This window comes from Aulostomus chinensis, chromosome 14 (assembly GCF_037954235.1).
Source record: "Aulostomus chinensis isolate RoL2024-O1b breed Wild chromosome 14, RoL_Achi_v1.0, whole genome shotgun sequence".
NCBI classification, from domain to species: domain Eukaryota; kingdom Metazoa; phylum Chordata; class Actinopteri; order Syngnathiformes; family Aulostomidae; genus Aulostomus; species Aulostomus chinensis.
The window spans coordinates 23,935,273-23,947,628 of record NC_141333.1 but is presented as its reverse complement, the minus strand read 5'-3'; the positions used below and the strand labels follow the sequence as shown (position 1 = coordinate 23,947,628).

General features: G+C 40.3%; 1 protein-coding gene across 5 annotated transcripts in view; it reads right to left on the bottom strand.

The window, feature by feature from the left end:
* The window catches only part of lpp (LIM domain containing preferred translocation partner in lipoma), a 136,625-nt gene that overhangs the window by 74,403 nt on the left and 49,866 nt on the right, over positions 1-12,356 (bottom strand). For all 5 annotated transcript variants that reach the window (XM_086224835.1, XM_086224832.1, XM_086224831.1 and 2 more), the window contains one exon: positions 1,163-1,260. In XM_086224835.1, the coding sequence (XP_086080961.1) occupies positions 1,163-1,260 (98 nt within the window). The remainder of the gene's footprint in view (positions 1-1,162; positions 1,261-12,356) is intronic.

Below are 12,356 nucleotides of genomic sequence, written 5' to 3'. Positions count from 1 at the left end.
TGTAACAAGGGTGCTGGTTTTTTTTTTGCTTTTCCTCCGAACTTTAACAGGTTCTCCCTTGGTTTATACCACACTCCTCCACCAAGTTTGGTGATAATCAGCCTGTTGTAATACCGCTAACAAGCAGCAGTGAGCACATGACCTCCTTGGCATGCATGTCTGGCCCTAAGTGGTTAACAAAGGATGTGCGGTTATGTCTACACATTAGACTTGAGGCTATCAGCAGTCATCCTGTAGACTTTGAATGACTTTTGGATTAAATTATTTGAGTGGAAATTTGGAGAGGAAGTTATTTGATAATTAATCAAGACCAAGCTGCTGTAAATCCACATCGTGAAGGGTCGATTTTTGAGTGCTTATTTTGTTTCCAACTGCTGCGCTCAGCCGGTTCCACAGGAGAGCACAGCAGTTGAACATTCCTTTGGTTAAACTAAACCAGGGAAGTGAGAAATAAGAGTCACTCCACTGCAACTTTGAAGATGAGTTTATATCCCTGAGAGTAATTTTACCTTAAGGTCATGACACAACATGGATGGTATATACTACTCTCAGAGGTACAGTCCAATATTGTTTCAATTTTTGTGGGAGGAGCAGTGAATTTACACAGATTACATAACTTATTTACTTTACATAACATTCCGTCTCTAAACGTACAAATGAGGCATTCATTTGGGACAGAAAAAGATTCAGATCAAATGAAGGGCTTGAAGAGGGAGATTATTTTCCTCTTGCTTACACTGAACAAAGGAATGCGAAGCACTTGGAGGATTTTGCTGCAGAGGTCAAGTGCTGAGAGTGTCAGTGAGATCGCAGAGGCCAGATATCCCAGGAGGGTCAAATGCCTGTGGATATTATGACCAGCGAAGCAGAGAAAAGAGACCAAGCTCCACCAATAGGTGTCAGCCTTCTATCCTCCCTGCATTAGAGCTCAGAAAATGAAGAAAGTTTGTTTGTCCGTGGGTCTCTGAGTTCCAGCGGCTGGCTCCAGGCAGCATCTGTTGTTGGACGGCTCTGCAGTAGAGTGTTGCTCAAAACAGACAGACAGTTTTACTGGACTTGATACGTGAACTCAGTCAAATGCTTGAGGCTGCCTTTGCTTTCAGTGCTGACTCTTCGAGAGTTCCTGACAACAGAGAAAATGTCTAACAACTGTTTCTCTCACCTGGTCATTGTACGAGTTCACAGGGGGAGGAGGGAAGGACCCAGGGGATGATGGGAGACCGGTTGACTCGTCAGCAGGTGGCGGTGGGGGAGGGTAGTCTGTGAGGATGGAGACACCAAATAAAACAAAATATTAAACAATTGGTCTTCTGATGTAAATTTAAATAATCAAAAAACAAACTATCAGAGAATTATAAAAAGTACAAATGTTCACTGAATATAATTCAGCTTAAGTATATTTATGAGGCAGAATTTTTAACCAACTAATGCAGGAACAATATGCAACAAAACGCAGACTCGCTGCTGGATCACCAGGAACAGCCACTGAGAGACAGAGTTAGTGGGTGTTCCAGTCGTGTGTGTAACCCTTATTTGCATGTGATGATTCTGTTGATCTCTTTCACATATGACTGAGATTATCGATTGAGGATTGTGAAATGTTCTTTCATTCCTCTACGAAAGCTGTGCAGAGTTCACAGATAGCTTCAGGGACAGAACCGCACTGATGTCCTGGACAGCCCGGAACATCCAACAGATGTTCAGCAATGGACATGAACAGGGGCGTTCTCAAGCTTCCAGAAACTGCGTGCACAACATCGCGACACAAGGCAAAGTACCGTTGTGCTGAAAAGTGAAATTATGTCAAGGGGCAAAGGGAACAATCAGACACAGAACCTGGCTGTCCGACTGCATCCATAACCCTTTGGATGATTTGCAGCTGTGTTCCTCAGCACAGGCAACTGGCCTCAGGCGATCACAAACATACAGCATCAGTATCCTTTCCTGAGCAAGAGTAGTGACATGGCTTTTGTGAGCATGCCATTTATCGGCTGGAACTGATTTCTAGAGGTCTGTACAGATGTAGCATTTTTGCATGTTTAAATTTCCTATTCATATCGAACATCCTAAAGGAGATGCGCGACAAGCTCTCAAAAACTAAATCGAGACTGCTGCAACGCGTCTGTGTTTGTTTGTTTTTTCCAGGTCCACGGTGCACTGAGATGAAGTATCCTTAACAAATGCAGTCAGCAAACAGCACATAATGTGACAAGAATTAACCAATCACCACAGGGCATTACAGCATCTGTTTGGATAGCAAATCAATGCACTTCCTTTGTCCTCGCAGCCACGCAGGAGCATGAGCTAACCTCTGCACCTTGCATAAAAGGAACCAAGTGGCACGAGCCATGTTTCCTATGCATGTTGGATGCTGCATCTGTACCACCCATAAGAAAAAAAAAATACAACCTTTACTGAAATTTGCTGGACATGGCAGCTTGTAACAAGGCAGATGGCATCTCCCTGTTGACTGGTGACATGTGTGCCAATGTGATGTGAACTTTTATTGACCTCATGGTAACAAATCAGCATCTTGATCATCTGCACCTGTGCAGAAGATGGATTATGCTGGCAACTGGGATATCAACATATTTGTAGGCAAAACTTTAAATCTTTGAAGCACTATTTGGACACATCGAAGTAAAACTGAAGGTGTCACATTTGTAGTTCTGTTCAGTGCATTCATAAAAGTGTCATTTCTCTCGCAAATTTTAATAAATAACTGAAAAAAACAAAAGGGAATTAAAAGGTAAACTTTTTTCTTTTTTTTTTAGATTCAGTATGTATCCTCTAGATTTGACCGATCCATCTGGTGGAGCAGAGTGCAGCCTCTAGGCACCACCAAGTCCAGGTTTTTCTCAGGCTCACTGACAGGAGTATTCATTCCTTATATGCATGTCTCTCCACGGTGGAAGGAACTGGAGCAGACACCCACACAGACACGAGGAGAGCTCTTCACACCTGGAACAGCTGGCATCCTAACCCAGGTCCTTCTGGGTGAGAGGCAACTGTGCTGAGCACTGAGCCACTGTGCTGGCTGCAAAACTCGTTTTGTAATCCATGAAATTGTTTTTTGAAAAAAAAAAAGAGAGAGAGACAACAAACTGTATAAAGAAGTATAAAGAGCAACTTAATTATGGCTGAGATCGAGGTCAATAGTGAGTAGTTGTCTGAGGTTATCTTGCATCAAGAAGTGAATGGATTTGACTGAGTTATGCCTTCGTGTCTCCACCACCGGTCTACACATGCTCTCACCTGACTCCACCCATCCCTGATCAACAAACTCACTTGACAATCATTGTCCCGTTTTTCATGAGTTTATGTGAAAGATCTGAAAAAAGGTTTTGTTTTGTTTTGTTCTCGTGGAGGGCTGTGTGTTGTTTGTCATTCCTCTTATCTGTATAAAAGTGCATTCAGGGCGCATTATAAAAAAAAATGGCTCCTTAAGGTTGACTTAAAATACCATTCAATGATGTCAGAGAATACTTTCAGGTCACAGGAAGTCCAACGTGCTGGGTTGCTTGTTTCAGTCTCATCGCTCATGGGTTGAGCATCTATGAAGGCTCTTTGTGATCTTTTACACTTCATCACCGCATTTTTGTGCTCAGAAAGTTAACATGGAAACCATTAAATAAATGACTACAGCATTACATTAGTCGACTGTTAACCATTGGTTCATTAAGCTTTTCTAATGTTTAACGAAGCATAAACTAACTGATATTTATGTACCCTGTTCTATCTTAAAAAAAAACAAAACTGCCCTCAAGTGACCAAGAGCAGTTGATTCCAGTTTAAAGAAAATAAACAATTTTAATGCATTATTTTACCTCTCTTATACTTGACAGAACCACACAAAACCACAAACCTTTTTATTTAGAGCAACTGGGCAAAAAAAAGAAAAAGAAAAGATTATCGGTGATATAACGCGTGGGTTTTGCAAACCCTAACTGGGAATTCTATAACTCAAATCAAATTAGGATTAACTGGAGTCAAGAACCTTAGTCTAAATGTTAAAAAAATACTGTATCATAAAGACAAAATGTGCTAAATGCAGTTACCATAGTCAGTGTGCAGCATCTTAAAGTTACAGTTATTTGAAAATTAATAGGCAATATTAGGAGTCATCAAGAAGAATTTGTGAAAATTCTCATATTCACGATACAAAAGAGAGATACATGGAGTGAGAGAGACAAAGAAATGGAGTCATCCCACGTCACTGGATTGACACACATAATTGTAGCAATTTGGTTAACTAAGAAGTACTAATCTGGAGTAAGCATGTGGGTTTTTTCTTCCTGAGATTGGAAATGTAAATGTTGTGTTCAACTAGGTATTTGTTCTGCCAGAGGAGGAGAAACAAGCCAAATTTGCAGTTAAGTCTACATTAATCCAAGGATTGCATCCAACCACATGTTTCAGACAGGATAAGGAGTTACGTGCCAAATTAAATTCTGATTTGGCTTCTCTCAGCACAGGACTTAAGACCGAATCTTTTGACCGTGTACTTCCACGTACCAAACCAGACATGAGCTTTGCAAATTAAAGGCTTTTATGAGACGTAATGGGAATTTGTTCCAATTCGGAGACTTTGATGAGTCCTGTTCAGAAATTCCATTTGCTTTCCATGGCTTTTATCTGTTTTCATTAGAATCTAATTGATGTCATCAATGTAGTTTATCCAAGGCAGCTGACCAAATTAATTAAGCATGGTTCTCAGTTGCCTTGACAAAACAGCTGAAGGAAAAAAAGAGGACAGAGAGATAATCTAGCATAGTTAAAATTGGACACGTCTGCATCTTGAACAGAACAGCGTTGCAGAAGTTGTGAGCATTGCATTACACAGGCCCTCTGGGTGATGGAGGCCTCCATGTGAATTGTTTATATAATAACCTTGTGACCTCCACTAAAACTCCAGAGTGTAACTGCTCCTCTAAACCTCTGGGAGAGAACATAAAATATGCTGCTCGATAACAAGGCTCTGCCCCGACGCTCCCTCCCCTTTTGCTCTCGCACAGACCCTTTTTGCAGTCACTTGTAACTTGTGGCTCGGAGAATTAAAACATTAAGTTTCATGTACATTCCTCTCCAACATCAAAGATGTTTTGGATTCATCATTTCAGGAAACACAAGAGCTGTAAATGTTTCAGGGCCGCCATGTTTTATTGAGAGGGTCTTAGAGTTCTGTAAGTGGAACAGTGGAGAGCGAAGACTGGTAGCTGGAATGAGGGTCACTGAGCATCTTTTCTTTCAGGATCTTTAAGGTTATCTTTCTGTCTTATTTTCTGACAGTCTGTCATCATGCAGATCATGTGGGACGTTAATGTTTTAATATGCTGTGTAAAGTACTGTGACCAGTTTGTATTCCCTGTACTCCTTAGAGGCAAAACCACACATAAACAAATACACTCAACCTTGAAGTTGTTTGTGGTTGTTTCAGGGTCACAACTTAACTTGACTTGCATGTGATGTTATAGTACATTCCACTGATTCAACATTCATCGAGAATTAAAACTGATCTGAATTTGGAAACGCATACATTTTAATAGCTGTGGCTTCACAATTATCTCACAGCTGTAAACGGTTAAAGACGCAACTGCACGGGACCATGTGGAGTTGTCTTAAAAACAATCTTTTGCATTTCTCGCCAACATGCATCATGTGTATTCGTGCGGTTTAGCAAACATGCTGAATGGATTTTCTTCCCATTAAAACAAGCATTTTTTTTGAATATTTAGAGAAGAAATCTGGGCAACTCAATCAAGAAAACGTGGGAACGATGTAGAGGCCTCCACAGGTCCACCGGAACCCCTGACCCGGGACGTGGGTTAACTACTTTGATTTTGAAAGCCATCTATGTTCCCTTTCCCTTTCTCCCTATCACTTAATTCTACTGGGACATTTTTACAGTGCTTCCTACCACAAGAGGATGTTGTTTTCTGCTCACTGCCCTGAAACACAACATGATTTTGGATGCATATTGAGCCTAAAAACGTTTAAAAAAACACCCTGTCTCTTTTTGGAATTGCTGTGAATCAAGACAAGTTTGAGCGGTTAAACACTGTTGGTTCTGAGGCTTCTTGCGCAGTGCTTCTGCTGTCACGCTATAAAGCAGTGTGAGGCAGGCAGGAGCGAGAGCGGCTTCTGTGCTGTGCATGAAGCTGTACCCATTTTGACAATCGTGAGTTGAAAGCTCCAAGTGAGCACTAATGAGAGAAGCAGCAGGAACACCTACTTAATACGACAACTTCCCCTCTCTTTATTGAGCAATTACTCTTAAGTAGCTGCTTTGCGAACAAGGAATCGTAATCAGTGATTAAAGTTATTTGAGAGGCCATAAGTGGTATAATTGGCTATCTGGATCCAGAGTATTGTTACAGGGATGATGAAAGGTTGAAGATGGATCCAGCTGTGACACTGGAGACTCAAAATAAACTTTGTTTTCAAGCGTTACACGTATTAACACTTGTAGCACCGTACTGTATATCTATACGTATAAGTGTGAATAATTCTAAACCACAGATTTTTTGGGAAATGATCCAACAAACAAAGCACGATTTTTTTATGCTGTAGGTGAAAAAGCCTAGGTTTATTTGAGTAGTTGTGTTGTGTGGTAAGGATTAGTATTCTCTGTGGGGGAGGAAGACTGTACACTAAAAGTTGAGCATGATTGCAGATTTACATATGTACAATATTACCAGAGTTCCACGTGTGTGTGAGTGCTGGCCATCTGGCCTTTTAAGACTTAGGACAAAAGCCCGGCACAGAATGTAGCAGCCTTACAAATAATATCACCAACGTTTGGGTGACAGGAAGAGTGCATAGGACAGAGAGTCGAGGGATGATGAAATGAAGAAACACAGAGAGAGTTTTGTCTGTTCTGTACCAAAACAAAAAAAGCCACGCCATATTTGTCTGCTTGTATGGGCACACAGCTGAGCTTGATTTATTGGTGAAGGCTTGAGTTGCTGGTGCCTGTTAGCATTTACACATGCAGCTATAGCCAAATTAGGGTCTGGAGAGAGGTGGCGTGGGTCCACGCGTCATGTGACAATCATAGCTTTACCGCAGAGTAGCACTTAAGTGTTGGAATGTTTGGTGATAAATTCTCTACAGTAACTGACCTCATAAAATGAAACTTAAAATCATAGATGGGGTCACTTTTATCTATTTGTTCAAACCTATGAAAATATCTGTATTTCAGCAAAGAAAAACTGTTGAACTGCCTGACTTTATTCACATTCAGCAGCAGACTAAAAAGCATCATCCCTTCCAGAAAAAAAAAAAAAAAAAAGATGGACCAAGTGTTTTAAATCCTGGGTGTGAGTCCACATGTTTTATCTGCACATAGCAGTTCCAAGTGTGCTGTGGCAGAGGTGGAGAGCACATTGTTTGGACATAATTATGGACCTGTTTCATTCCGTCTTCCGCTGGAGAAGAGCAGCTGAGCCCTGCTCTTAATTAGCGTGATATGTATAGCAGAGTGATTTATGATTTCATTGGGTTTAAAGATGCAAGGGAGGGATTTGAGCTCTTTGGAGATGTACTTGTTTTAAGTGCGAGGGAGCAAACCAAAATTGGCTTCTGCTACTCTAAAGAGAATTCCCATGGGATGAGAAATTGAGATCAGGAACAATAGTCGGATTATGTTATTGTATAAAAGCAAAGAAACAAATACTGTGAAAAGGTGAATGGTTTCACAAACCAGAGCCAGACTTTTTTATCAGAACATTTGAAAATGGACTGAATAATTAAATGTTTCAAAATGTTAGGTTTGCTGATGAGTAAAATTATACTTCAGTAAAGTTGCAGAGCACCATTTTGCTGTCATTTCTTGTGAGTTAATGGGAGAGAGACTGAATGCAGCAAGTCCAATGTCACACCAGGCAGTCATTGCTGTGTAAACTCAGCCGGTTTCACAACATCAAGCTGAGTTCCGCCACACTGAGAATGTACTGTAAACTTAGAACTTGATATTCTATCATGTCAAACAGGCTGCATGAGGTCATATGTTCACTTTAAACACTAACATCATGACCTATCAGCCTGCTTCAACTGCACTTTTAAATAAATAAGTGCAGTTGCAGATGATGGCAGTTAAAAATAAAGTTACTGGTAATTTATAAGGTGCCTTCATCTGTCTGAAGTGGAAATCTAACATTACATGTGGGAACTACATCAACTGAGATCTTGTGAAACACCTAAACAAATATTCAAAAATAATTAACAAGAAGTTACATAAATGTAACGAATTATTTTAGAATTGCAGAAGTTAGTTATAAATGTTGAACTAAAAGTGCTGACAAACCTTAAAAATCAATGTTTAACAGGATGCTGTTAAACACTGCAAGTTGAAATTAATTTTCCTTATTTTTCATGCAACGACCATGTGTTCGACAACAGTGCCAGAGCTCCAGCCTCTGGTCGGGGGCTTTCCTCGGCAACAGTTGGCTGGTATCTCTTTTATCAGTGACCGACGATGGGATGAGGACTCTTCCAACAGTCCACTCACAGTTGGTTTGGTTTCGTTATGTGATGATTTAAGATGTCCGTTCCTTGACGAAACTCAGCATCTGGGGGAGCCATGACATGATCAAGCTTGTACTCCACATACACAATCCAAGCTAACTTGCTCAGTTTAGCAAGCCTTGAAATTATTGAGAATTATTACGTTTTTGACGGGGCAGTTCTACTTTTCAATCGGCGCAGCTTTTCCAGTGTTTACAGCGCTTTGTAAGCGTTGCAGGGGAACTCAAGGACCAACTGCATGTGCCGTAAATCATCTCAGGTGATGCTTCTCAGCCAATCAAATCTCCTCATTCCAGGTGGTGCGTGAGAGTTGGAGAGGTGAGACAACGATAAACAAGAGGCAGAAAAGAATTGAGTCAGAGAAAAGGATTTGCACATACTGAGGAAAGTGGAGAGTGAAAACAGCTTCTGAATGAACTTGTAGGTAGTTCAATATCAGTGTGTTCTTTGTAAATGGCCGTTATAAAAATCTGCACCACGAAGCGTCACTAGGATACGAAACACACCCACGCTAATGTTACTGGAGAGAGGAGACAAGAAGAAAGCCAATGTCAAATCATTTCTTTGTTATAAAACTGGTTGAGTACATTAAGATATACCCTTTTCAAAAGTTCAGTTTGTGTTTGATTTATTTATTTTTAATGTAGCCCTTGCTTTCAACTAACTGCAAAGAGAAAAGAAGACCTGAATATTGAATATCACTGAACTGTGCTTTATTTTATTTGATGGTCAATTAGCTAAAATTGTACAGTTAAAGGTTTTATTTGTCATGGAATAATTTCAGTCTGAACAAGTGAGTGCGGGTGTGTCTCGTGTTGTTACGATACTTTATTTGTTCATGTAAAAAGCTGATTTCATTCTCAGTTCTCATTCATTCAGTCACCAACCAAAACCAAAACCTATGACCGGATATATAAACATATAGGAAAGTATGTATTAGCACGTCCCTGCCTCCTACTGACTGCCAGTGCTCTCTCCCCTACTGATTAAAGAGTGTAAAGTATGAATGACAATTAAGCTTCAAATAGCAGCTTTAAGTAAAAATATATTTGTCCTGTCATCAAAGTTTCCGGAAATTAAAGATGTTGCAAAATGACCAAATTTGTATGTCTTTGTGTCAGTGTCAACATGAAGGTGTCAATTTGTGATTGTTGATGTTGTTGATCCGCCTGTAACGATGCATTTCTAACACACTGGTGACACATTTCACACATGAAATGTTGATTTGCATTGTATTGCAAGTACACCAATACAAATATATCTGTGAAAAGACAATGTCAAACTCTATTTATGTTTTTGGAATCTTAAACAGTATTCTGGTGGTTTCTGCACCACTTCTGCAGACAGGATGTGAATAAAAATATTTTCCCTTCAGAAAAGAGCTGAGATTTAGAGACGTGAACTGTCTCCCTGTCTGGCTTTGTAATATCAGGTAGCAATGGGTGACAGAAGTTTGTGAAATTAATATGAATATTGACAGATATACAGTGTAAAAGCATGGTATAAAATGATCAAAACAACATTAAAAAAAAATCACAGAATCAGATAAAAATCAGAGGATCCATTAAATCAATCTTACACTCTGCTAAAACAACACAAGTAGTTTTATGTTGCTGCGTTCCACTTCCACTGATAAAAGTGCCGTGTGTGTGCGCTCTGAGCATGAGCCTGTGGTTTCTATGGGGACACCAACACGCTCAATGCTGGATTTCCTGTTAATTCTCCTGGTGACACCCATGAGGGACTCTGACATAACAACCGGTAGTCAGTTTGCCTCCGGCCACTCAAGTGTAGAGGAATAAAAACAGCTTATGCACATGTTCAACACTTTTGAACTGCTCTGAGCAAACAATTAACCAACTTTCATGAGCTGCATGAAAAGTTTGATCAAGAACAGCAGCACTCGGATGTTTTGAACTTTCACCAAGATTAACCCACCACCAAAACTTCTAAAACTACACCATCAGCAGGCAGGCACCATGTGGTAGAAATACCAGTTACCATCACAAAATAAATTTATTAAGCACTCTTGAAAGAAATCGGAGTTACACTGTATTAAGATTTAATGTCTTTATGTAAACCTGTTCTGTATGAGGCCACTGTTGGTCATCATGCAGCTGTGAATCATTTTCTAATGCTGCCTGTCTGGTCACATGAACATTCACTCTAAACAAAGAAACTCCCCGTTCAAAGGCACTGGGAGCAGCTGTTTGATATACTGCTTTACAACAAACTGAATGCAGGATTAAATCAGATGAAACTGCTGTGCCAGAGCATCAGTTATTTTTCAAAACATTGAACTTATTGAATTAAAGGCATTATAAAATCAAAGGACGTGAGTGTGCTGGAATCCACAATTTAATGTTAGGAAACTAAATACCAGAGCCAACAGATGAGTGTTTTGAGAGGACGACCTCGGTCCTCAACGTCACATTCAACTCATTCGCAGTGTGAAGGTCTGAGCGTGTTGATCTCTGCTGCGGCGAAACATTTGGACCATGATGGATTCTAAATAGGACCATGAGGAAGAGACAGGCTCGAAGAAGGCAGTCGGGATGTCAAGTCTCCTTGTGCTACAGCAGACCACTCTGTACCAGTGCACCTGTTATTCACCACCTCTACGAATAACAAGGTTTTCTCTCCGGCTTCAACAACAATAAGTCGAAGCTTAAGCTAACGTGCGTCAGCATGTTAGCATCATCGCAGACCTAATACACCTAATCTTGTCCAGCCATAGAGAATAATTTGTCCACCTCTCCAACCGTGCGTTGAAGAGCTGCTCCTGCTTCCTACTGAAATTCCCAAAAACTTAGAAACGCCTTTACTGTCAGGCGACAGGCTGCAGCGTGAATGTTCATTTACTAACCTTCCTGCAGCTCATGTACCATAAGAGATCAACTTAAACCCCAAAATCTGATCTGTTGTAAATCATTTTGAGTGAAGGGTCACTGTCTGAGACCTATATGTCTCTGTCGTCCTCCTGCTGGGGCTTTAATCAGGACAACTTCTCCCTGAAAGATCTAAAGGCAGACCCTCCGCCCTGGCGTCTTTGTCCACACAGTAAACCCCGCCTCAGACGGCTCATTCCAGCCCTCCAACTGGCCTCTGCTAGACAAAGGGACATTGAGGCACTGTGCCAAATGGACTTGTTCCTAATTTTTATGCTAATCCTCAATTTTATATCAGGCAGTCCACACGTTTGATATAAAGGACATTAAATAAATAAAAAGGGGGGGGGGCAGATAATCTGTTCATAAAGACGTCTTATCCGTTGACAAGTGGAGATGTCTGCAGATGGCTTGCATGTTCTAAATGCTGACAACAACCGGTCAAATGCTAATGTTTTAATAAAAAAAAAATGATGTGGCAGACCATCAAGGATTAAATATCTAATTTTACTCCTTGAATGTTCAGTAGGCTACAAGATGCAGCAACCTAGAAGCAATCATCTTCAATTCAACAAGCAATGAGCAAAAAAATAAGGTTAATGAGTGTAACCTTCATATTGTTTCCCTTTTCAGTCAAAAGTATAACTGAGTTTAAGTGAATCCATCATAAAGACAACAACCTCAACATCAGCCAGTTTAACCCTTCACTGTCACAGTGGCTGCGGAGAGTGCAGAGATACAACAGAAACACTGGGATTAACAATTGTTCCTGAAGCGACGAAGGTCGGGACATAATGATGTCACTTTGACATCATTAAACTTAAGTCAAACATTTACATGTACAACTCTGTCTTGCCTCTGTCTTAATAATAAAATAATCCACTTAAATCCCTGATAAAGATTTTTTGTGGGAAAAGATTTTGGTTTAAAAGTTTTGTAGAT